Below are 27,177 nucleotides of genomic sequence, written 5' to 3'. Positions count from 1 at the left end.
ACATTAAATATACAAATATTTAGGACTCTAAAAGGTTTTCATAGTTCGCAGAGGAGACCAGCACAGTGCTTGTGTTTACGACAGTAGCATGCTAATGTTGCTAAGTGGAGCTGGTGATCATTTACTTCTGCCGCACTGTAACTTACTATAAATGACAAACATTTTTAGCAACTGAATAGAGCAGGTTCAGCTTTTAACAGGTGTACAGCAGGAACATACTGGTCAAAGTGTGGCCCTAGTAAAAGTAACACAACAGTCACTGTTATGCTAACAGTGGCTCATTAGCAGTTAGCATGTTAGCAGTTAGCATGTTAGCAGTTAGCATGTTAGCAGTTAGCGCGGAGCACAGTTTTCAAAGAGAAAGTGGTAAATATTAAAGCCAGATGCTTATCTAAAAAAATGCCTCAAAAGGACAAGCCACAAACAGCCAGTGTAATAAACAGACTCACCTGCTGTCCTCTGTCCCTCTGAGGTGTGTCCTCTGTCCCTCTGAGGTGTGTCCTCTGTCCCTCTGAGGTGTGTCCTCTGTCCCTCTGAGGTGTGTCGTGTCTGCAGAATTATACTCGTCCAGTCTCACTGTTTTATCTGCAGGTCCAATGGTGTAAAGTGGTGACATATTTCGAGTCCTCTCTGTAAAGTCCACTTTTCCCCAGAATGATCTTCCTCTGGGCTCTTCATACATTGTCCCAAATTTTAGATAAACTGAACTTCATTAACTTTTAATTTTTTAGTTTGTAAAACACCCATTCAAATGTCCCTCTGCTGCCTCAGTGCACCCAGAGCACACCTGGAGGGGAGGGGTCCTTCACACAGGTGTAGCTGTCCACACTACTGCCCGATTTAAAACGTGTAGGCAGCACATATCTAGGTACTGATCTAGCTACAGGAAATAAAACACATCTAATCGTTTAAGAGGGATATGCAGACTAGTATTAATACCAGAGTGCCATTTAGTTCTCAGGAAAAAACTTTCCAATCATTATTTTCAATATAAATGTGTGAGCTCTTGGGGGCCCTCTGGTGGCCTTGGGGCCCTAAGCAGCTGCTTAGTCTGTTTATAGGCTGAGCCGGCCCTGCACGTAATGCATCTTTAATTATTTGTCATCAGTGAATTTGACTTAAATCAGACCTATTCTGCAAACTGGACTTTTCAGAGCGTTTAACCATGTTCTAGCGGTTTCTTCTCATTGAGCCTCTGAAGTTAGGATTTGGCAGTGTTGTGTAGTCATTTTACTACAAATGTGGGAAAAATTGACTGTTCGCTAGTGTGATGTGCAACTATCCATAGGGGGCGCCGACAGCATGTTGTCAACAACATTATTAAGTAACTTTAGATGAATATCGTGATTTAAAATGTGCAAATTATAACATAATGATCCGCAGGTGTCAGGGATTATAACTACAGAGCGACACAAGAACAATAGGGCTGATTTAAGTACCACAGTTGGCTCAGTTCGTCCTCACTGAACTCAGATAAAGTTTGAATTCACCAGGCTCTTTGTAAAAGTCTCGTCCGCTTCCAGACTGACTGCTCCGTGGGTGTGAGCTGCAGTCCTCCAGTCCCAACATAAAAACACATTCTATAAATAACTCCATGAAACTTGTCACTAAAACGATTAATTCATTTGACTCTCAGAAGTTTGACTTTGACAGATTTCACACCAGACTGAACCCAATACTGTTACGACTAAGACTGAGCAGACATCACAGAACGAAAACGCCATTACACACAGGGGAAAAAGAAAATATTTAATTACACTGTAGAATACACTTCCCAAAGGCATTCAAATGAAACATATTAAAAACTGATCAAGATTACAACTGAAACATGAATGAAATACATAATACAAAATTATATATAAAATAACTTACAAAATTCAGGCTGAAACATGCACATACAAAACAGTCGTAGATCACAATTAGACCATAGACTGTATAAAGAAGTGGACTAAGTGACTGTGGCATCACTCACAGCGTTCGGCTCAAGTCAAGGGGCAGCAGTTACAGAGAGAGGGGCCACAGTTTCAATGTAAAGTGAATTGGAGCCAGAGTCGATGGAGCATGAAGCGCGCCCGTGATCACTTCCTGTTTGTCCATTTATATATACAGTCTAAGGTTTAGTCTTACAGCAGAAATTCCTCTTATGTTCTATTATGATGGGTAAACGTTTGAAGAAATACTTTTATCCCTCCTAAAACAAATTGAACTGCCTACTTTTTAAAAATATAGTTGTTTAAATTATGATGCTGTATCTTTGACAAAATCACACGTGGATTGTGTTGTTTTGTTTCATTTGAACACATCTCATATTTAGTCCATAATCTTTACTATTCTCTGATATAGATATTTCTTGTGTTAATTCATGAAACGTTTTAAGGATCAGTCCATCACAAAGTACCACTGCAGGTTTGGCACAAGCATTGTTTTTTAGCACTGGACAAACTTTTTCAACTTCACTTACTTTTGCTTTCTACCAACACTTTCACATCCAAACACTCGAAACCCTTAAAGTATCAATTCTCACTGCAAAAAATGTCTAAGTAAGATAAAACACATAAAATACAATACATGTTTTTCTTACTAAAAGCAAAATAAGAAAAAAAAAGTTTAGTTTAGTTTCTTTTTTTTTAAATTTAAATCAAGATAAAAACCTAAATATTTTAAAAGTACTCTGTGTAACCTTTCCAGAGAAGGTGATTTCAAGGTTGTTGCTTTGTCTAAAATGTACCACAGTAAAGCCTCGTTTCCACTGGTTCATTTTGGATTTGGATCGGTACAGGTCATAAGTGTCTCCACTGTCTAAAGTGAACCATACTGTCCCGTCTGAGGGGTCTGAAGCGCTGGACCCTGGAAAGTACTAGCTCCCAGATGGGGTCAGAAAGATACGGCTTTAGTTTAAGGCGTGGCTACACAAGAAATGAGATGATTGGGCAAGAGAGAACGCAGACTCAAGACCACAAAAAGCAGATATAAACAACATAATAATCTCTCACTAAAAACTGACTTGATGCTGTATTTCCAATTATTGCAATTTTATATGTGGAGCCGTAAAACAAAGCACAGATGCATAAAGAAAGGTTAAAATTCAGTGGAGAGACAGAGAAGTGAAATAAATGCAGAAAAAGCTGACGATAAACCAGAAGTAGTTTCATGTTTACATTTGCTTCAGCTATATCTTTTTACAAATCATTGAAATCGGCTTTATGATTAAAGTTTAATTCAAATGTGATTTTGATTTTATTTATGAAGAAAACTTTTGTAATGTTTGGGTGACATCAGCGTTTCGTGGAGCAGAGCCCTGCCCAGAGCATGGAAACACAACTCGACTGGAGGGAGCCACATAGAATAGACCCACTCCAAGGCCCTAAGCGAGCCATGCCAGTGGAAAAGAGGTTCATGGCATTAATTCATTTCTTATCTATATCCATGGAGACAAACAGGTGATAATAACAGGCCAAGTCACAACTGTGGAGAGGTGACCCAACTCACAGTGAGAATATATGATATTCTTTGTATTTTGAGCAATAAAACACCTCTTATACAATAGACAGATTTAATCTCATACCGTGCAACATTCCAGACGATAACATCTCCATGGAGACACGCAGGACCCCACCAGAAAAGTTACACAGTGTACCTAATTCAAGTCATCGAAATCTTACCGAGAATTTACTGTTTCCATTACAATCCAATAACATCAGGACATCAGCCTGTACTTCAAAAACACTGTCCATCCCCCACATTCCCCACAGTCCAGACGAGGCCTAGTAATGACCATAGGGGGCGGTCTCCTTCAGCTCGTGGTAACCCTGGTGCTTAGACTCTGTGGACAGAGAGGGACGTTAGATCAGCACCTCTGTGTACTCACCCAGTGTATGACAAAGGCTCTACAAATATATAAACATAACTTATTTTAAAATGGGAAAATAAGCTTAAAAAATAAGTAAACCATCTATTTAAAGGCACAGTATGTAACTTTCTGAAGACACCTGCATGATTCCATGGAAACAGAAAGTTAAACCACATTTCCCAACATTCTCCATGGAGATAGATACATGTTATGCCATACTGTGGAATATTAGAGCTAAAGGAAATACATTTCCATGGAAACAAGCAGGAAGAGGTCCCTCATCCACGCCAAATAAGAGTCAGGTTTGTGGAGATGCAAGCCTGCTCACAGTAAAGACATGCATATTTTTAAATACAAACAATGTATATTTTTGGGCTAAAAAGTTACATACTGTAGCTTTAACATAAATAAATCCTAATATTGTTTACTTACCCAGGTCTTAATTTTTGCAGTGTAGCAGTATATACGTTTTTATGTATTTCAATTTTAAATATTTGTGAATTACTTCATTTTAAACATGAACTGAATTAGTGAAACAAGCACAGGCACAGAACTAACCCAGCTTCACGTTATAATTTTCTGCACGTCCCAAATGATGTAGACAAAGATAGCCACTAGCAGGATGCGTTTGAGAGTATAGACGAGTGCTGTAGTACCCAGGCTCATATTCTGCTCCACCAGGGGGCGCTGTTCACTGCAGTTCACCACTCTCCCCTGTGCTGCTCCCAGGATCGTCATGATATCCACCAGGTCCACTTTGCCCTCCTCTTTAGCCTCCTCCACCTCTTCTGCTAACTCCCTCGCTGCTTCCTCCCGCTCCTCCATCTCCTCTTGGGTCAGCATTGCGTTTATCCCTTGGCCTGCTGTTGCATTCCCAACCTGTGGCGGCGCTAGCGAGCACAGAGCCCTCACTTGCCCGTATGACTTCAGGTGGGCCACATTAGCGCGCAAAAACAACATAAGTACGTTCAAATCATTCAAAGCACATCCGAGTTTCCGTTGATTCATGATGTCCAAAGCGGGGAGGACTTGGTAGACCGACAGAAAAGTAGTGTCCCAAACGAACAGGCGAACCAAGCTAAACACGACGATTGGTGCTAGCAGGACGTAGATAGCGCCGTTGGCTACGCTAATCACCTGGAAGACCAACTGTCCAATCATTTTGCATTGTACAAGCTCGGGAATCCAGTTTTGATCTCGTAGCATCCCGGTACGCACGAAGCAGCTGAACTCATCTTGTAGGAAGGCGGACAGGTGGAAGTACGCTAGGTACAAACACGCTGCCGTCATAAAAGTTAGCAAAAGGAAGCCGCGGAGGAACAACATGCTAACCAAGAAGTAGGACTGCTGTTTGCATCGCATGTAGCGCTCCAGCAGAGGGTATTCGAAGTAGCGCTTCTTCTTAGCCCTGTAATTTAAGCAAAAAAATGACCAAGTTAGCAAAGCCTCCCAAAGCGACAGCATGGTTCTACTTTAGGGCCTAAACCACACCCACACCCATGAGACAGGACTCTATAAAGATGTGAGAGGAGACGAGAGAGTGCTCTGTCATCGAGGGAAGGAAAATACAACTTTCACATTCTATGGTTTAAGAGTTTTGAAGTGTAATTAAAAAAAACATAAGTTACATTGAATGAGTACCACAGACTGTATAAAGAAGTGGACTGAGGAAGTGTTCAGCTCCAGTCAAATGACGCTCATCGAGGTTAGCAGTTATAGCGGCAAATTGCAAGCAAAGCAAAGGCGACCTTGAGGAAAGAAGGTGCCTGATTTGTCTGTTATTAATGTTCATATCTTGATTTACAGACACAGTAGCAAAATAAAAATCCCAGGATCATGTAGAGCAGGTTAATATGAACATTTTAAAACCAAAATGACGACCCTGACAGCAGCAGTTACAGGGAGAGGGGCCACGGTTTTTCAATGTAAAGTGAATTGGAGCCAGAGTCGATGGAGCCGCTATGGAAAACTTTGGCTGAAAGTTTTATAGAGGGGCTGTATCAACGTGAACGGATTAACAGAGAGAAAGAGCGGCTGTTTCATAAAGACTCTGATCGTGCAGTTTTCTGATCGCCAATCGTATCAACGAGATAAGAAGCAACGGTGTGACGCTACAGAGCAGGTGCATCATGGTAAAACCGACTTAAACTTATCTATGTATCTATATGGAGACAAGCCAATGATGTGTGATGCTACAGAGCGGGTACATTCTGCTGGAAATAAACTTAAAATAAAGCAACGTTGACGTCATGATGAGGTAAACACTGAAACAAGACAAGATTACTAACATGTCTTATCTTGTACGAACGCACTCAGAAAACACAGACGACGTGGTGTCATTTCAAACCTAATCCCGAGTGAATAGCGCTTTAGTCCAGATACACTCAATCTGTGGTGTGCCGTACCGGTCGAGCTCGGCCTGGAAGGTGAGCGGGTTCTTGGTGCTTTGGCGCAGCTCCAGGATGTTCTGTGCCAGGCGGATGGAGCGGTTGTACGACTTGTCCAGTTCATCCATAATAAAGAGCAGGTCTGACCCCAGAGCGGGCATCACCAGCTGCCTCCAGATGAGCGCGGGCAGGTACATGAGCACCGCCATGGCGAGAAGCGAGTATGGGAACATCTGAGGAGGAAACGAGGAACAGATTATACACCAGGCAAAAGTTTGGACACACCTTCTCATTTAATGTTTTTTTTAATGTTTTACTTTTCCCCCCTAATTACTGTTTTATATACACACAGAAGGCATCAAATATATGAAGTAAAATCTATGGAATGTTTGTCCACTGATCTGAAGATTGACCGTTCAAATCCCGCTCTCGACATAAACATCACTGGTTGAGCGGTCAGATCCACTGATGCACAGGTTGGCGGTGCGATTCCAGCTCCCACAGATGAATGTTGTCATTGAGTCCTTGGGCAACACATTTAACCCACAGACCACACCCCCCTCCGTCACAAACCCCGCCCCCTCACTCACTTTGTGCACCCACAACGAGCGCTCTTCAAAATTTCCGTCGCTGTCGAACTCGTGATGCATGAGGGAGTCCCAGCAGTACGTGTCCACATACGCAGCCTGTTTGATCGTGAAGTTACTGGGAGGGAAGCAGCTGATCTGAGGCCCTGGAAGTTAACAAGAGAAGGAAGAGAGAGAAGCAAGAGGAAAGGAAGGAGGAAATAAGGCAGAGGGAGGGACGAGGTGTCAGTCAGTTCAAAAAATGTGTTTTTCTATGTGTTAGAAAAGGGGAAATTGCCCAGAACAGGAATAGTACAGATCTGTAAACATCGATCCTTAAAGGTGCTGTGCCTGATGTTTTTCCACATGTGTTTGAGCTAAATGTTTCTTGCCTCAGTACAGATGTGTCATATAAGCAGCTCTTGAGATTAAAATGAGACTGTCATGTACTCTGCATTCAAGTAGAAAATGGTTTATTGTTATCAGGAAGGTGCTGTTGCGTGGAAGCTGTTGTTACCTTTACGGTTACGGCAAAGCTCCCTCTGCAAACAGTTTCAAATTAAATCGTTCTGTTTTTCATGTTATGTAGACAGTAAAAATCAAATACAGCGTCTTTAAGGTGAGACACTACAGGCAAAACTCTCAGTATTAAAGCTTTCCTGCAAACAACAACATTATTATAATTGAATCAGCTTTCATCCATAAATTTATATGGGACAGTGTAACTTCTCCCAGATCATAGTAGCACCAACACAAACACTGTCCAGTTTTGTACTTAAAAACATTACGGGCAGTATCGTAGGATTTGTTGACAGCTAATTCTGAGCTTGAGTTATTAAATTTAACTCCAAAAATAATAAATATAAGAATGTTTTTGCATGTTGTTTTTCATTAAGATCTTGTAAAAGCCAAGACATTCAAAATCCCTTCGGTAAACCATTTTCACTTCTCCACAGAGCTGACCTGTAACAACCTGCTGGCACCGCCCACTTCTCTCTTAATACTTTCCGCACAATGCAATCTCTGGGTTTCAGATGACATCAAACATTCTATAGGGAAATAATATATAATACAGAGGTGGGCAGATAAATACTGTTAAAATACTGAATTTTATAGTGATATAGAGCGTTCTGGGTTAAAGTGAGTAACTATACTATACAAATGTTGAATGATTAAAACTTCCACCGGGAAAGTTCCATAGCACACCTTTAAACACAAGTACTAGGGTAGCGGTTTAGTGGTGAGAGCTTCGTTTACAAACCCAAAGCTTGGTAGTTTTTCCTGGCGTTACTAGCTTTAATATTGTTGCCATGGTAACCAAAGTGCACTGGAGTATCACAAACGTACCATTATTACCACAGTATCCTAAAGTTTTCATACAGTACACAGCTCCTGCCTAAAAATCCATGTTTACAACTTCAACATTTCACTCCACAAATCATATGTTTCCAAATTCTGACCTTGGATTCACTCATCTCCTGTTCTACATTTGGCAAATCCCACCCATACGCTCTACAAAACCTCATATTTAGGCCACCTTGATGTCACCACATGTACTGCACCCTCATACGCCTTCATTATCGTGTTACTCCACCCTCCACAGAGCACAGCCGAGCAGAGGAGGGTGTGGTCCAGCTCCTACAGTGTCTATAGTTAACAGCCAGCTCCACATCTGCCCAAACTCACTGGCTGTAAATTAAGCCATGGGATGTGTTTAAGTGGGTATATTACAGACTGCAGTCCAAAATAAGGCTGTCATTCATGAGTACAGTAAGTATAAGGTGTACTACAAGGACATTTTGAGTAATGGAGTCATATTTACTGTAGATACTGTATGGAAATGTTGGTTAGTAACATGTGGGGTGCAGACCTCGGCCAAAGAACTGAAATCGTTGTCAATGCTCCACCCATCCATAGAGTCATTTTGAAAAGACGTACTTCTTTATTTTGTAGTAAAAAGCAGTAGATGGTTAGCCTGGCAAATCCAGACTGATCTCTCTCTGTGTTTTTTATACAGATTGATAGATTGACGGATCAGTCTGGTCCCGACGTTGTGTTCATAGACTGTATAAAGAAGTGGACTACGTGAGTGTGACGGCCCCCATATCTTGATTTACAGACACAATAGCAAAATGAAAATCCCAGGATCATGTACAGCGGGTTAATACGAACATTTTAAGACCAAAATGACGAGTCTGACAGCAGCAGTTACAGAGAGAGGAGCCAGTTTTTCAATGTAAAGTTGATGGAGCCGGAAGCGCGCCCATGATCACTTCCTATTTGGAACACAACGGTTAACAGGTTAGATATTTCCCTTTATATATGCAGTCTATGGTTGTGTCTGAGACCTGGTCAAACGTGATCGTCCAATCAGATTTGTTCTTTTCAGTGACACATGTGAAACGAAGGAGCTCATTGGTCACCTATGATTTGCAAATAAAATCACATTTGTCTCACATTAGACAAAAAGAGGATTCACTCATTGACTCTGTGGACATCTGCCATGTTTTCAGCCCCCTGTGATATTTTTTTACTGTATTATTTTCTGATACAGACAGACCATGTGTGTCCCTGACTGGCTAGTCCACCTGTCAATCACAGCCATTTGAAAATGGAGAGATTCACAATGACCAGACTCACATCTTCATAAAGTGAACTTTGAGTTTCTTCACATCTTTTCCAATGTGGAATTTAAGATTTAAGAAGAAAACATATTTAACCTTTGACTGTTTGTTCCCAGTGTGTCTGCAGATACAAGTAATGGCAGCTCAAATTATAACTGTGTTTCTGTCTATTTCAGTGTAATTACAGGCTGAAGAACATAGACTGCATAAAGAAGTGGACTAAGTGAGTGTGACATCATTCTTAGTGTTCAGCTCCAGTCAAATATTGAATTTGGAGACAAGTTACGACCGCAAATATCGCGGCAACCAAAGAGTCAATCTGGAGCAAGGCTGTTGCAACTATGTCAATCAAACCTGTTGTTAACACTAGCGGGAGCAAACTCAGGGAACCTGATATGTCTTGTATTAATGTTCATATCTTGAGTTACAAACACAACTGTGCGATAAAAACACCTGCACCATGTAGAGCGGGTTAATATGAACATTTTAAGACCAAAATGATGAGCACCAGTTGCAGAGAGAGAGGTGAAAGTTTTTCAGTGTAAAGTGAATTGTCGTGCACCTGTGTTCACTGTATATTTGGAACGCAGGTTAGGGATGTCCATTTATACATACAGTCTATGGTTTAGAAGGCACTGAAATAACACACATACTGATTTTAATATTCAGTTTGGTTAAAATAACACCACTGAACTTTCTGCATGATTCTATGGAAACAGAAACTTCAAACTCTAGATCAGAACATTTTACATAGAGATTGATAAGTTGAATGCCAGACTGTGGAAGACTATAGTCAAAGAAACAACAGAGTCGACTGTACTCCACTGTACACGGCTCCTCTGTGGTGGAGTTATGGACATGAGACTTTCCGCACGCTCACTGTGGCCTACAATGACTCCTTTAGGCCTCTGTTGTGGGTGCCCAGGTGGTACAGTGCCAGTCAGCTGATTGTGGGCACTGGCATCCCCACGTGTGACACACTGCTTAGACTAGTAGTTCTTAACCTGGGTTTGATCGAACCCTAGGGGTTCGGTGAGTCAGTCTCAGGCGTTCGACAGAGGTCAAGACACGCACCAGACTCATATGATTTGTGGACGGCGAGCGTCTCCAGACGCAGGCCGTGTCCCAATTTGACAAATGCACCCTTCGGTGTGCCTATAGAAGTACCCGCCCGACTTAAATGAGCCGTTTGAACGCAGCAAGCATTTCAGGACACTTTGGCCGTGTCTCATGCTGTGTCTCATTTTACCAGAGTGATGCCCCAGCGTTGACTGGGAGGATCCCAGCGACAATTGCGCTCTGATTGGACATCTCCAAGGCACCACGGAAGCACATTACCGTAATGACAGTAACATATTTAAAGAGCCCCATGCCTCTGATTTGACATGAATTTACATGAGAGCACAATTGGTTGTGGAGTTAAGGTGTGTGTTAAAATGTTAAAAATAATAAATAGCATAAATACAATAAGTTCATTATTGGAATACATAAGATTAAAAATTAAAATCATTTCAGTGTGGTAGTATTAAAAAGGTCATGTCTTTGTGAAAAGGTATGTATGTAATTTGTTGTGAGTTCATGCATTGTATTGGTTTTATTCTTTGAACACAGTGATGTTAATGCACGGTCCATTTTGTGCACCAGTAAAACAAACATGTGTCTTGAATTTGAAAAAAATCATATTTTATTTTTGAATAAAGAAGGGTTCGGTGAATGTGCATATGAAACTGATGGGGTTCAGTACCTCCAACGAGGTTAGGAACCACTGATCTAAGTAAAACAGCGCTGCATGCAGTGATGATTTCCAAACAAGGCTCTGGTGTTACTCTCGTGTGGTCGAGTCGCCAAACTAGCCCTGTTTATTCTTAGTTTGTGATGTTTCCCATTGAAAATGCATTGTCACTTCCGGGTCCAAGGCAGGCAGAATTGTAGCAAAAAATGTTTAAAAGTAAACAAAGCTATAATGCTAGAAATCAGCCAGTTGAACCAGGAAGTGACATCATCACTTAACTACTCCATGACAAAGCACATTGTTACCATGGTTACCATTTTCTTTGTGATGTCATAATCACAATTGATCAAAAAGTTTGTAAAGGGTGCTGCCCACAGAGGCATAAGATACATATATACCAAAGCAAAAAGCTAGAAATAACTGAAAGTACTTGAGCTGAAACTCAACATTCACAAAACTTGTTAGAATAGTTCTTATTGAGTACTCCACAGAGGACAGTATGGACAACGGCAGATTTGACAGAAAAACTCCACTTGCTGAGAATAATTCCAGCAGAAGTAGTAGATTTAGTTCAATAAGGAAATTCTTTAAAAAATCTAGGAAATCTAAAAAGGAAAGTGAACTTCCTCCCTCCTCCTGTCATAAACCTGCAGAGGACACAGTTCACAGAGGTGATGAAGCTCCCAGGTTTTTTTATAAACCTTACTGGGAGGTATCTCCATTTTCTTCATTGTCCTCATCAAATGAATCAGACTCCTTAACCTCCTCGTCTGACTCCTTATCCTCTCCTTCATCCTTTGGCATTCCTGAGCCCCAAACATCAGACGAGGATCCTCCAAGGCCTTTCTACATGCCCACTGCAGAGGACTACTTTGATGATGACGGTCTACCACCATTCAGATGGAGATCACCTTGGGCTTGGCTAAAGGCTAAAATCATGCGTACAGCCCACAGGTTATGGCTGTGGTATGACAAGTGGGTGTTCTACATCGTCATGTTCTTTGCGATTTCTGGCACCCTGATTTTCCTCATTACTGTGGGGATGTAAATCAGCCTGCCACATCCACTTGTGATTGGAGGAGCTACAGGTCACGTCGTAGGATCTGGCTAATGTAACTGAGTGGTTCTTAACCTGGGTTCGATCGAACCCCAGGGGTTCGGTGAGTCAGTCTCAGGCGTTCGACAGAGGTCAAGACACGCACCAGACTCATATGATTTGTGGACCGCGAGCGTCTCCAGACGCAGGCCGTGTCCCAATTTGACAAATGCACCCTTCGGTGTGCCTATCGAAGTACCCGCCCGACTTAAATGAGCCGTTCAAACGGTATAAAAACATAAAATGACATAAAAACGAAGAAAAGGAACAGACTTTGCTGTGAAAATGACATGAGAGTGGCACTTGCCAAGGTGAAGCCATGCATTTCTGACCTGGTCTCTCAAAAGGCAACAGCAGAAGTCACTGATTTGCTGTAAATATTCATTATTATTGTAGCCTGATGGAAATTAGGTGATGGGTGTGTGTTAAAATGTTAAAAATAATAAATAGCATAAATACAATAAGTTCATTATTGGAATACATAAGGTTAAAAATTAAAATAATTTCAGTGTGGTAGTATTAAAAAGGTCATGTCTTTGTGAAAAGGTATGTATGTAATTTGTTGTGAGTTCATGCATTGTATTGGTTTTATTCTTTGAACACAGTGATGTTAATGCACGGTTCATTTTGTGCACCAGTAAAACAAACATATGTCTTGAATTTGAAAAAAAAAAAAATCATATTTTATTTTTCAATACAGAAGGGTTCGGTGAATGTGCATATGAAACTGATGGGGTTCAGTACCTCCAACGAGGTTAAGAACCACTGGCTTAGACATTTAAAATACACCTCCATGCAGTGCCTGGAGTTGTTTGAAAAGGCCATCGTAATGAGTCTGACCAACTCTCAAATGAGCTCATACCTCTGCTGATCTGTATCTTATTCATTTTTTAACAATGGACTGAATAATATCTGAGTCTGAAATTAAGAATAAATAAAAATAAAATAAACATTTACATGGAAACAAGCAGGAGAAGCCTTCCTCCAGAGCAAATGAGAGTCAGGCTTATGGAGATGCAAGCCCACTCAGAGTAAGAATGCAGTTTTATGGGTTTTTTTTCCAGTGGAATAAAAACATCCAAAATGAAAAAAAAAAAAACCAAAAAAACAAAACTAAACAAAATATGCCTACTTTTTAGCTAAAAAGTTACACAATTGAGCTTTAACAATAAAAAAGGTCGCATTTCGTTTTTTAGAGCAGTAATCAAACTGTACACTTTCTGGAGGAGCTGCAGATGTTCATTTATGAGTGCAAAAGTCATTACATAAACAAGGTCCAATTTATTCAGGCCAACTACACCAACATCTCAGGCCTTAGACGAGTGTGTGCCTCTAGCTAACATTTGAACTTTTGAACGTGAGTTTTTTCCAGAACATGGGCTGGTGTTTAAATAACATCAAAAGCGTCACGTTTATTTGACACCTCTCTATGTTTATAGCTCAGTGAAGAGGGAAGGTTTCCTGGGAGCACTTTGTCAGTTCTTCAGACGAGCTCCAAGAATCTCGACTGAGGCTCTGGTCTGGGCTCAGTGTCGCATTAGCAAGAGGATTTATACAAAGTGACTTTGTCCTTCATAAAAACTTTGAAAATAAATATGTCTCATCTGGTCTGAATAGTTTTGGGACAAGTCTGAAGATTTCCCAGGTTCCTGTCAACGCCTCTTTTGCTGTGAGCTTATGTAATCGCATGTAGGTGTTTGCATTCAGGAGTCGTTTTAAATAGAAACTGAAGCGTCTTTGGCAGCGTCTTAATGAGTACACCTGCTTATCTACGCTCACATGACACCAGAACATTATTTCAACCTGAAGTGTAAGCTGTTAAAGCGGAACTGCAGAACTTTTTTTCCGGTGAAAGGGTCCGCAACCTGCTCGTCTCTATGGAGATGTTATTACTTTACCTGGAATTTTACACAGTATGGCATTAAACTTATCATCAAAGAGACAAACCTGATACATCACGCCAGGTTAAAGGTCAGCTCTGTGGTGAGGCGGGCCCGCTCAACATATAGCTCTGTCTAGAATGTTCCACAGTATGGCATTATATCTTGGATTTTATTCAGTTAAAATGAGTTTTTATTTAAAAATATAAATAACACGCATGCTATAAAAAACATGCATTCTAATTGTAAACAGTAAACAAACTCAACCCACTAATGCCACACTATGGGACAGTCCAGGTAAAACAATCAAATCTCTATGGAGACGAGCAGGTGATGGGTCCTCCACCATAAAAATTGCGTAATGCATCTGTAAACGTCCTATATTACACAAAACTAACTCTTGTGAACGTTAAGCCATGTTATAATGTTGTTCCCTCCTCGAAAACAAACCTGGAGTTGTGTTTTCTTTCATTCACACATGTTTTCTCTTTATTATTAATCTGCCTACATTTCCAAAACTCAAAATGCTCTGTTCCAACTTGTGATGTCATGAAGAGGTAGTTTTCAAGTTAACAGTGACCTTTAACCTTTTGTTCAGGAGAGATGGGCAATTCCAGGGCTGAAATGATCCAAACGATTCTAGTAAAGGTGTAAAACAGTGTATTGTGCACATAAACTGGAGTCAAATGCAACACAAAGAGTACAGTCAAACATAAGCCTTAGTAAATCCAACAGAGAATGTCCTTCAAACAGGCAACTCTTAACATGAGGCAATGAAGGCAATGAACAACAGAGGAATGAATATCTTATTTAATATCAACTAAAATCTCTTCCACTTTGGGGAGTCAATATGGGAAACAGGCTGGAAAAAACAACTCATAAACAGGGAGCAGATTCAGAATTGTAGAAATGTAAACGATAGAGTATTTCAAAAACAGAACTTGAGTACTGCTCTTGACTGATCAACAATCAAGCAAAGACTGAATGAACAGAGGGAGTATATATAGAGTACTCTGGGCTGATTAGGACATGAATGGCAGCTGCAAGGAAAAACAGGGAGGTAGCAAAAGAAGGACTGGAACAGACTGGGAAATAGAGATGGGCTGGGGATAAACATGAAAACAGGCTGAACTGTGACACAGTGGAGCACTTCCTGTATTACCATATGACATCACAAGGTGGAACAGAGCGTTTTTACTTTGAGAGAAGAACTCAGCCTAAATATGAAGGGTTTGTGTGTTTATTTATTTATTTATTTATTTGAAGGATAATGTGCAGTTACATTAAAAAGATGGCTGCACCAGATTTAGCAAAATGCTAATTTCCATCTGTAGTCCTTGGTGTCACAAACATTAAAAAACAATTCACATATAAAAAGTGCAAAAACAAATGTGCAAAATTTTCAATACATAGTGCAAACTACAAGTTATTAAGTGTTAAACATGTGTGAATGAAACAAAACACAACTCCAGGTTTGTTTGTGACGAGGAAACAACATTAGAACAAAGATCAGAGAACAGCGTAATATGGGCCTTTTAAATATTACATGATTTCTTTAAAACTTATAACCACTTCTCCCATACGCCTAACTCCACAATTAGCATTAGCAAGTAGCATTAGCCCCGTAGCCCCGTATCCCGACTCCAGAACTGTGCAATCACTTGTGTTGTCAAAGTGTTGAGCAGAAGCAGACATGTCCGACCCCTTTCTGCCTAATCAGCTCGCCTCTCCGTTCACTTTAACGGAGACGAGCCGCCGCCAAGAGCACGACGTGGTCTTGTAATTACAGCGTGCCAGCGTTAGCGAGCGCCAATTAGCATCAGGAGCATGGAGCTGATTACACTCACAGTTTAGAGTCAGACACATAGACCGATCATTAGCACATCCAGTTAGCCACATCAGCAGTGAGATATGCTAAATGAGACAAAAGTAATCAAATCCACAAGTGAAAAAGCAGGAAGAGAAAAAGATATGGACTGAGACTGAGGCTGTTCTACCTTTAAACCATTCAAAGCACTTTACATCCAAGAAGCTCACCCATTCCCACACATTCACACACCAGAGCACACATTCACACACCAGAGCACACAGACTGTCAGCCCAACAGCAGGTAAAATGATTTTTTAAATGCTTAGATTGTTTTTCATATTCAGGGGGCCCTCCATTGCTTGTATAAAGAAGTAGACTAAGTGAGACTGATGTCACCCACAGCGTTCGGCTCCAGTCAAAGCTCAAGCTCAGTTCTGACTGTGAGTATCATAGCAACCAAAGAGTCAATCTAGAGTAAAGGTGCTGAAGGTCACGCCCCTTCCCACCGGCACTACTGGTTTGACTCGGTGCAGACGCTTAGCAAAGATGTCAATCAAACTTGTTCTTAATGCTACAGGGAGCGACCTTGGGAAGACACCTCATTTGTCCGTTATTAATGTTCATGTCTTAAATCACAGACAAAACAGCAAAATAAAAACACCAGGGTTATGTTGAGCGAGTTAATAGGAACATTTTTAAGACCAAAATGATGAGTCTGACAGTAGCTGTTACACAGTTAGGGGCCACAGTTTTTCAATAGGAATTTTTCAAAGTTAATTGGAACCAAAGGTGATGGAGCTGGACGTGCACCCATAATCACTTCCTATTTAGAACAGGGCGGCTAGCAGGTCAGCTATGTCCATTTATATACAAGGTCAAGAGCCAGTGCTCTTACATTGTACTTTAACAGAATGTTCTGATGTCTGAACCACACAACATGAACTATGATTTGAAATGGTCATATTTTTGTAGAACTCAAACTATTATTAGCATTTAGTCCAGAACCATAAGTTTTGACTAGAGGTCCCCATGATTACACTGTTACAGGAGAGACATTAAATGTGCCATTCATTTCCATATTCAAATACAGGGTGTTTGTTCAGGTGATATTTGGCGCCATCTGCTGACAAACCTTCAAAAAGCATCGATTTATTTCACACAATGCCAATGTTATACGATTGTCTGTAAAGTGGGGTTTTTAAGAGATTTGAGTTTTGTTCTGTCGATCATACCAAGATATGTTGTTAATTTAAAATGCTGTAAAAATAAATAATTAAAGTAGGTAAATACAGCTCATATACCAAATGAGTCACAATAAAAACACTTTTGACAGTCCATTGTCCACTGTACATGTGCACAGACATGAGCCTGAGTGAGTCCTTTGAGCTGCTGCTCCTATCACATTTAGTTTCTATTTAAGTGTAATTACAGGCTCTACATTGAGGCTGATGTCAGGACAGAACCACAGCATCAAGACATCTGGGCATTTGTACAAATGTACACTCTGCTTTAAAGATACACAGCATCTTTAATTAAAAAACACAGATGTAGTAATCAATTTATCCCATATCCTCCCTGTACAGAAGAGGGTGGAGTCGCAGCTCAATGAAGAGTAAAGTACTATACTACATACATTTTACTCAAGTGGGAGCAGTTTCTCATGTGGTGAAAATACTGTTACTCAAACACAGAGTAAATGTTACTCACACCTGTGTGTATCTGTGTATGTACAGCTGCTCTGGGAAAACAACAAGGACCAAACCCAGAGTGTGGACTAAAGACTCACACATTTTGTCCATCTGAACATCTGAATATATAAACATCTGAACATCTAAAAACATCTGAACATCTAAAAACATCTGGACATCTAAAAACATCTAAAGACATCTGAACATCTAAAAACATCTGAACATCTAAAAACATCTAGACATCTGAACATCTAAAAACATCTGAACATCTAAAAACATCTGGACATCTAAAAACATCTAGACATCTGAACATCTAAAAACATCTGAACATCTAAAAACATCTAGACATCTGAACATCTAAAAACATCTGAACATCTAAAAACATCTGAACATCTAAAACATCTGGACATCAAACATCTGAACATCTAAAAACCTGAACATCTAAAAACATCTGAACATCTAAAACATCTGGACATCAAACATCTGAACATCTAAAGACATCTGAACATCTGAACATCTAAAAACATCTGAACATCTAAAAACATCTGAACATCTAAAAACATCTGAACATCTAAAACATCTGGACATCAAACATCTGAACATCTAAAAACCTGAACATCTAAAAACATCTGAACATCTGAACATCTAAAACATCTGAACATCAAACATCTGAACATCTAAAAACATCTGGACATCTGCATATCTAAACATTTGAACATCTGACCATCAAAAAAGATTTGAACATCTGAGCACGTGCACGTACCGAGGGAGATCTCTCGAGCGAAGGCCATGCAGACGAGCATCAGGGGCAGTCCCACAGACACGTACTTGATGACCTTATCCAGAGGAAGCTCCAGCTCCAGATGGGACACACGGTTTATCCCAGGATGCTCTGGGAGAAGGGCGTCCGTGAGCATGGCATGAGCTGCGGCCTTGGCGATGGACATGGCTGACGATGTCTACGAGAGAGAGGGAGGGGTTTAGTCGAATAAGACGATGGGGAATAAGGTGAAAACGGCACATGGAATAGAATGGTGTAGTGTAGTTCTGGACAATAAGAATAGTTAAAGGTGCACTGTGGAACTTTCTAGGGAGGTGTCCGACTCCAGGGAAATGAAATGTTCCACAGTATGGCATTAAACAGATCTATCTCGCATTTATTCAGTTGTGTCTGTTTTTTATTTCTCTAAAATACTTTAAAAACAGGTATTTATAGTGTGAGCGGGGTCACGTCTCCACAGATCTGACTTGACCTGCTTGTCTCCATGACGATTGCCAAGTCCAATGCTATAGTGTGAAACATTCCAGGAAAAGAAGAGCAGATGGCGGACCCTCCAGGAGAAAAGTAATAAAAGTTTTTTCACTATAATACAATGGTGGAAGAAGTGCTCAATTTTGTCACTCAAGTAAAAGTACAAAAAAAAAAAACTCAAGTAAAAGCAAAAGTACCACATGAAAAACATCTACTTAAGTAAAAGTATTAAAGTACCAATTTAAAAATGTACTTTAAGAGTAAGCAAAAGTATTTCACGCAGATTTTAAGATCTTATAAAGTTTCAAATGTAGTGATTTTGATCAAGATTTGAGCTGAACAGAAACAATTGAATCAGTTTTTATTTGTATATTTTTGTTTGTTCAAATTACGAGAATGTTAAAAATAAACCCTGAGACTTTTCAGCAGGTCTCACACAATAATAAAATACTTTGACTTTTCAGTCCTCTTTAAAAATGTAGTGGAGTAGAAAGTACAGATACCTGCTCTCAAATGTATTGAAGTAAAAGTAAAACGTATCCTCTTTAAAATGTACTTAAGTAAAATACAGACACTTAAAATATACTTAATTACAGTACTTTACTTTTACTTTGTTACGTTCTACCATTGCTATAATATAATGCAACTCTGTGTAAAAGTATTCCAAGTATTCAGAAAACAGTACTCTGATTTGTCCATGTAACACAGTACATTACAAAACACATTTTAATTTAGATATTCAGTATTCTGTAACTAAATATATTCTCAAAGTATTCTTCCCATCCCTGTATATAAAACTCAAAATGTACTAAATCCCAGTGCACCAGCTGCTGTCTTACCTGTGGGAGTCCTCCTTTTCCCATGAACATGCTCTGAAACTCTGTCCCGGGCCCGAGTCCTTGTAGGAGAGTGGTTAACCTGCTTAAGTAGAGAGGGCGGTCCAGACTGGGGCAGAGGCGGGGCCAGATCTGGTCCTGGTTCTGCTTGGGTCTGTAATTACAGTGGGCTGTTTGGGGAGCAGGGAGGAGCCCACATTGGCAGAGGACGGGCCCGACCTCTAGTAACACAGGGCGGTCCTGGTCCACTTTAAACAGGACCTCTGAGGCTGGTGGCTTTAGCTCACTCTGTCATTGAGAGGTTATTTTTACTAGAAAGACCAGCCTGGAGCTAAAGACGACGAATTATATCTGTGTAAATGTGAGTTATACAAATGGAGAGCTGAGAGAGGCAGGAACATAGTGACGATTATTGTGAGAGAAAAACAGTTTTACACAGATTTAACCAATATTCACAATTACTGACCCATAACAAAACAAAAGTAGTTCAGTTTGTGTAGTGTTTCTCTACTGATACGGAGGTCGGTGGTTTGAATCCTGCTCTCGACGTAAACATCACTGGTTGAGCGGTCAGAGCAATGACCCACATGTTGCTGGTGCGATTCCAGCTCCCACAGATTAATGCTGTTGTTGTGTCCTTCTGCAAGACACTTAACTCTCTGCACTCCAGTGTCTGTGTACTTGAAGTTTAAGAAAAGCTTTATATAAAAATGTGACGTTTACCATTTCATTCTAATCCACCATCATATTCTTTCGTTTCATGTTTGCCTAGCGCTAAACTAAAGTCATAGTGATGTAAACAGACACATAAAAAGCTCTACAGATTTGGGTTTACGTTTTTGGAGTTGAGATTGAGCTGAAATAACTTAAATCTGCTTCTTAAAATGGGCACAATTATTATATTTTTATTCATTACGATTATATTGTGACCTGAAAAACATGACTATCGATTAACTGAATAATCTTGAATAATCCCAACTACAACTGACTGACGTTTTTGCTCTTAAAAGTATTTGTGTTTTCTATAATCATTATGTGTATACAAAAGGCCAGCAGAGGGCGCACAGAGGAGAAAAACACTCAAATTAAAATTCCGTCTGTAAATCCAACTAAATACTCATCTGATAGAATCAAACTTGTATTGAGAGGAATGTATTTACTGTTATTGTATTTTGTATTTTTAGCAGCTTCCACATTGTGTTTGTTCTCAGTTTAGTGATAGTAGCTGGTAACAGAAGTACCATGACGTGATATTAATGCTAAAAGAAGTATTAGTACATATTACACAAGATAATTTTAGATATACAGTAGTTAGGATACAATTTAAGATTTATTCAGAATCAAAATCTTCTTTTGCTTTTTTGTGATGATTCAGTTATTCTGGTTATTATTTCAAGTTAATTTGAAGGACAAAAAACATGAAATAATGAACAAAATGTTGTGTTCAAAGGTCATACCACGAAACTGAGCCAAACTGAATCATATCTGAAGGAGCAGCAAGAAACACAAATGTTCAAATCATTTCATTTTGTCGACATAAAGCTCAAGTCACTTTAGACTTAAAGTGGGAAGTAAATAACACTGTACTATATATTACTCAGTGTACGTAAGAGTAAAAGTATGGCATCAGAATATTACTCAGAGAAGTAATATTTTGAATAGTTTCTTGAGTAAGTGTGACCCCCTCTGTCTACATCAGACATGTCCACAGTGCAGACATCATCACTGTGGCTTTGGCCTGTGTAAACGAGGAGCCGTGTAATTAAAGCAAATGAAGATTAGAGCTCGACAATTTACATCAGAATGATTGTTAAACCCAGAGCAGAGAGAGGAGGGGAGGAGAGAGACAGAGGAGGAAGAAAGAGAGAGAGAGGAGGGCGGGAAACAGGGGAGGGAAGACCACACTACTGTACAACAGACCACGAAGGATCCTTTTATCTGCAGGGAGAGAGGAGAGAGGGAGGAGGAAGAGGGGAGGAGAGAGAGAAAGGAGAGGGGAGAGGAGGAGAGGGCAGAAAAGTGTGTGTGTGTGGGGGGGAGAGACAGGGGAAGGCGAAGAGGGGACAGAGAAGGGGGGAGAAAGAGTGGAAGAGAAAGGAGAGAGAAAATGAGGAAGAGGAGAGGAGAGAAAGAGAGGAGAGAAAAGAGGAGAGTGGGGAAAAGATGGGGTGAGAGAGAGGAGGGGAAAGGGAGAGAAACGAGAGTGAGAGGAGAGAGAAAGAGGAAAGGGGGAGGAGGAAGAAGACAGACTGAGGAGAGGGGAGAGATGAGGGGGAGAGGGGAAAGGAGAGGAGGGAGGAAAAGAGAAGGAAGAGGGGGAAAAAGAGGAGAGGAGGGGTGGGAAGAGAGAGGAGGAGGAGGAGATGAGGGAAGAGGGCAGAGAGGGTTTGAAACACAGACCACAGTGGTGGAGGTGGTGGGAGGCGCAGGGGGAGTCACACTAATATTTAGACTAGACTCTGACGGAAGAACAAGCAAAGACTGAGAAACACACTGAAAAACAGACACGATTTGGAACTACATCTTGAGTCACATTCATGTTGTTTTGCTTTTCACTATTTCTATCTGTTCCAGTTTTTCATGAACATGTGTGTTTGGGTTTGTTTTGGTGTTTAACCTTTAACCTTTAACCACAACGCTGCTCTGTGATTGGTCCAGTCTCTGTGTCATTGGGGCATCAGCAGAAATGGGGCAAATGTCAAAGAGTCTTGTGAGTTTGTGAAGTTAAGAATTTATCTTGTTGTGTACACTTAACCAACACCTGTCTGTATCCATGGCGATGTTATTGCTTTGCCTGGAATGATCCACAGTGTAACATTAAACCTGACAATTAAAACAGTTTTAATAGATAAAAATAAATGGTCAATGGTCACAGTTTTATATAGCGCTTTTCCACATTCAAGGTTCAAAGCACTTTACATCAAGGATCCATTCACTCAAACATTCATACTAGGACTAGGTGATTTAAGTGTCTTGCCCAAGGACACGACAGCATTCATCTTTGGGAGCTGGAAACACACCTCGAACCTGTGTCAGCAGATCTGACCGCTCAGTGATGTTACTGTCGAGAGCGGGATTCAAACCACCAACCTTCAGATCGCTCTGCCAACTGAGCTACTGTCACCCATACCTTAATCTCCAGTCTCCACAGATCTGACTTGGGTGGTGTAGTCACCTACTTGTCGCCATTGTGATATTTACATTTAATGCTATACCGTGGAACATTCCAAATTTACATAGTGCTGCCTTAACTATGGAGATGATAAACAGCAAAGTCCTGGAACATCAGCGACACATTAAAGACACATTCAACACCATTCAGAAGAAATAAAAATATAAAGCGTTGGTCTGAATCCTTTACATGTTTTAATTATTAAAATTGTTCTATTGAAACACAATAGATTATGACAACAAAGTACAAATGAAATACAAATATCTTCTAGCATCGTCTGTCACTTGTTCTGGAAGATCATTTAGAAAAAGCAATGGGACGATATGAACGAGAACGAACTTCACGATGAACACGTTTCCTCTTTCACTTTCACTTTCAGACAAAACTAAAACGCAGAATCATTTCACAGTTTCTTCAAATCAGTCAAATTTTAAATCCTTCCTGGAAAATCTTCAACATTGTCCCGACTCTGTAAGTTGTATCCGAGCTGAGGTGAGTTCGGCAGGTCAAAACTGTTGAAATGGTAGCGTTTGGGTCAAAAATCTGTGAATAGCTAGCGTTTAGCTCAAAACAGTTGAACAGTTAGCGTCCTCTTGACCAACGCTACAGAGGAGAGACTTGCATTTAGGTTCCTTCAGCCACTGCCGAAATAATAAATATGCAAGTTTCAACACGGGAACATAAATGGAGTATAGATACTTCGATATAAGTGCGTTCACGGTTATGTCGACGTCCACTCATGGTTGAAGAAAAGTCATGCTCAAAAGGGTAAGCTGCAGAAACCCACTTGCTCTGAGAAGCACAGTTCAACCTGAGAAGCCAGAGTGATTCGAAAGGCCAGATCCCAACACTGGAAGTCTAAAACAAAGTAGGCAGACACATGGATAGAACCAGCAACCTCTTTCTCAACTGTAAAAACATAGGAGCGATAAGGTAGTCTCAAATAAGTTTAAGTAAGTTTCAAAAAAGCTATGTACTTGATTCAGATCACAATCATTTTTTCAAAATACATTCATTTGATTTCGTCCTCCATGTTTTGTTCAGTTAGATGGATGGCTACTTGCTTTTTTGACGTATCAAACGATATTACTTCTGTCTGTGTGTGCATCAGTGTTTTGGAAGAAAAGCAAATGGAAGTATTGTATGTTCCTTCATCGGCAGCTTCAACTTTCCAGCCTCGGGTTAGACAGATACAGAACATTGTAGAGTCTAATGTAAAACAGTTCTTCAAATGATGTTGATCACATAGACTGTATATATAAATGGACTTGGCTAACATACTAACCGCTGCATTCCAAATAAGAAGTGATTATTGGCGAGCTTCCTGCTCCATCGACTCAAATTTGCTTTACATAGAAAAATTGTCGCCCCTCTCTATAACTGTTGCTGTCAGGTTCGTCATTTTGGTCTTAAAATGTTCGTATTAACCCATTCTACATGATCCTGGGGTTTTCTATTTTGTGTAACTCAAAATATGAACATTAATATAAGACAAATCAGGCGCCTTCTTTGCCCTAGGTTGGTCCAGATAGCGTTAGCAATAAGCTTGATTGACAGCATTGCTCTTCCCACCCAGCAGTGCAGGCAGGAAGAGACGTTACCTTCAGCCTTGCTCCAGATTGGCTCTTTGTATGCTATAATACTCCCGGTCAGAATTCCAAACATGTAACTTGGCTCCAAATTGGCCCCTATAACTACTAGCCTCGATGAGCTTCATTTGACTGGAGCCAAACGCTATAGTGATGTCGCACTCACGTCGTCCATTTCTTTATACAGTCTATGGTCGATCAACATGCTCGATTATTTCTGTCTATTTTTAGAAATAGTAGAACATCAGTATTAGTTCACTGAGGGAAGCCCAACCCCAGTGCCACCTCAGTAACCTGTAGTGAGATGTGAGATGTTTAAAAATTGTTCAAAAATCCCACATAAATCACCGTCTTTATCGTCTTTCATATATCAGATCACAGTAGTAGAGTAACTTTAGTAAACATCACAACTCATTTAAAACATATTTGGCAACAGGAGGCTGGTCGTCTGATTTCCAAAACAGGTCTAATATATTTTAAAATGTTCAAATGCAACATCAGAATAACCCCCAGTTTACACTGAAGCCACTGTAGCTCATGAGCACAGTGTTTGTGTGTTTTTAAAATCACTTTTAAAATTAATGAACCAGACCAGGTGCAGCTGCAGTGTTTTGGAGCTCAACAGTGACCGCACATCACGTGGATCCAGAACAAAATTTCCCAATCATTCAGACTTTCAAAAAATAAAAGGTTCGAAAGGTTCGCTATTAAAGGTTCAAAAGCTTGGGGATAATCAGCTATGTGGACATAATGACCACATTCTGCAGAATCTTGCATTTTAAACTGCCTTAACTGACTTAAAACAACCACGTTATGGATATTAGTTAGCATGTAGCTGGTTAGGACATAGTCAGTTAGCCTCCGCAACGCCTTTGAACTCTTAATATTTGAATGTTTGGAAAAACCTTAGGGAAAAATGAATGGTAAATGTACTTCTGGAACCTGAGCACACGTCACTGTGGAGCTCCAGACATGTGTCCAATGAATATGCTTCCCTTTAAACACACACACTTTTGCAGCTTCGTCTGTCTCATGTGTCACTGTCGCCCCCTGGTGTAACCTCCGGGTAATTGCCGCTTTGAATAAGTAGAAAATCATCATAATAAAGAAACATTGATAAAGACAAGTTTTAGTCAAATGTTTTTAAGAAAAACAGGGACGACCTCTTCTGCATTTGACCTGGACTTCAATGCCACTGGAGCCACCCATCCCAACCAGTACAGCCCCCGGGGGCTCAACTCCACACACTGAGATAGGCTCGGTCTGTCCAGCTATAAGTTGAAAGAATCCTTTGAAAACCAATGTTTCATAATGTGTAATTATTACTAAGTGTTACCATTTTGTTCACGTAGATTGTAATGGCACCCACATACTCCTCGAATAGGCTTAAAAATACATGGCACAGCAGAGGAGCTAATCTAATGCATTCAGATTATCAATAATGACCTTTGACCTCAACATCAGTGCCTAAAGTGTTTCTGCTGTCGTCGATGTAAAACCGCTTTAAACCTGCCGTTGCCTTTAGAAATGATCACCATGTATTTAACTGTGTAATGATAGTCCCCATAGCGTTCATTAAACTACAATCACTCCATATCAGGTCACGTCTGATTGAGCTCGATGTCAGAGTCCTGATGAAGTGTTGATCGAAACCACGCCCTCAGATAATGTCATGTTTGTCCAATCAGAGCAGAGGGTTCAGAGAGGCGAGGGGTGGCGCCCCCTTGTGTCTCTACTCGAGCGTGTCTGTGTGCTCCCGCCTGTCCTCTCTCGCAGACAGCATGTGCCGGCTCTGCTCCTGCTGCTCTTCATCCATGCCCAGTTCGTCTTCATCGTCCTCCAAACCTTCGTCCATGTCCTCGTCCTCCTCCTCTTCCTCCTCTTCCTCCTCCGTGCCGTCCATGGAGTCGTCGGCGGCGAGCATGGCCTGCTGCATGGCGAGGGTGGCTGAGTCAGAGGAGAGAGACTGGAGACTGTCCATGCTCAGGGGGTCTGAGGGGAGACAGGGAAAATATGGGAATACATAAATGAGAGGGGAAATTATGAAGGAGTGAGTGATTTTGGTGAAAAAAAAGTCCACCCATCCATTTGCACCAACCATAGACTGTTTACAAAAGTGGACTAAAGGAGTGTGACGTCACCCACAGCGTTCGGCTCCAGTCAAATGAAGCTCATCGAGGGTAGAGCAGGTATAGGAGCAAAATTGGAGCCGAGTTCTATATTTGGAATTCCGACCATGAGTATCATAGCAACCAAAGAGCCAATCTGGAGCGAAGCTGTTAAAGGTAACGTCCCTTCCTGCCCGCACCACTGGTTTGGCAACTATCAATAATAATCAAATAAACAAGAACCATTTCAGTCCAGAACTACAGAACAATTAGAAATATTAGAAATACAAATATAGTAGTAGTATTAAACTAGGGAAATTTATTGCAGGTTTGATTAAAAATTAAAATTTTGTTCTACAAGCTCATTATTTTCTGAAACCCCAAAAGCAGGAGACCTTTCCTGCCCTGACCTAGTTTGGATAATAGTTTGGATTCAAGTGTTTTTGGATTAATTCTCACTGAGCTTTACAAAGGTCGGGCCTTTTGTGTCACGATACAAAAGCCTCTTCACTTGGTTTTTTTTCACCTTTTGACATTTTGTTGAGTGAACATTTGACTCAAGGTAACGTCTCTTATTTCAAAAAGATG

The 27,177-nt window shown here is 40.5% G+C and overlaps 2 protein-coding genes across 4 annotated transcripts in view; both read right to left on the bottom strand.

The window, feature by feature from the left end:
* Nucleotides 1-1,978: 1,978 nt before the first annotated feature.
* On the bottom strand, nucleotides 1,979-19,767 carry panx3 (pannexin 3). 2 transcript variants are annotated; one of them, XM_033978844.2, is made up of 6 exons: nucleotides 19,724-19,767; nucleotides 18,396-18,591; nucleotides 6,828-6,970; nucleotides 6,256-6,470; nucleotides 4,507-5,258; nucleotides 1,979-3,823 (listed from the first exon to the last, which is right to left on the bottom strand). In XM_033978844.2, exons 1-6 carry the CDS (start codon nucleotides 19,751-19,753, stop codon nucleotides 3,765-3,767), a joined length of 1,395 nt encoding a protein of 464 aa, XP_033834735.2. In that variant the 5' UTR covers nucleotides 19,754-19,767; the 3' UTR covers nucleotides 1,979-3,764. The 2 variants fall into 2 exon arrangements, with proteins under 2 accessions (XP_033834735.2, XP_055082803.1); XM_055226828.1 differs by having other exon boundaries at nucleotides 3,511-3,823; nucleotides 4,409-5,258.
* Nucleotides 19,768-23,156: 3,389 nt separating this feature from the next.
* Nucleotides 23,157-27,177, bottom strand: part of pknox2 (pbx/knotted 1 homeobox 2) — a 155,911-nt gene continuing 151,890 nt past the window's right edge. Inside the window, exon 12 of one of the 2 annotated variants that reach the window (XM_033978464.2) lies at nucleotides 23,157-26,473. In XM_033978464.2, the coding sequence (XP_033834355.1) occupies nucleotides 26,214-26,473 (260 nt within the window). In that variant the 3' untranslated portion in view covers nucleotides 23,157-26,213. The remainder of the gene's footprint in view (nucleotides 26,474-27,177) is intronic. The other variant, XM_055226827.1, reaches the window with a different exon arrangement.

The sequence above is a fragment of the Periophthalmus magnuspinnatus genome, chromosome 14 (genome assembly GCF_009829125.3).
Source record: "Periophthalmus magnuspinnatus isolate fPerMag1 chromosome 14, fPerMag1.2.pri, whole genome shotgun sequence".
Taxonomy (NCBI): Eukaryota; Metazoa; Chordata; class Actinopteri; order Gobiiformes; family Gobiidae; genus Periophthalmus; species Periophthalmus magnuspinnatus.
This window is presented reverse-complemented; position numbering and strand designations above follow the sequence as displayed.

Coding starts and splice junctions, on each gene's coding strand:
- panx3 (XM_055226828.1), bottom strand. CDS start 19,753: ATGTTCATGGGAAAAGGAGGACTCCCACAG. Junction 6,471..6,827: donor GCTCGTTGTGGGTGCACAAA/GTGAGTGAGGGG, acceptor TTTCCTCCTCAG/ATGTTCCCATACTCGCTTCT. Junction 5,259..6,255: donor TTCCAGGCCGAGCTCGACCG/GTACGGCACACC, acceptor CTTAAATTACAG/GGCTAAGAAGAAGCGCTACT.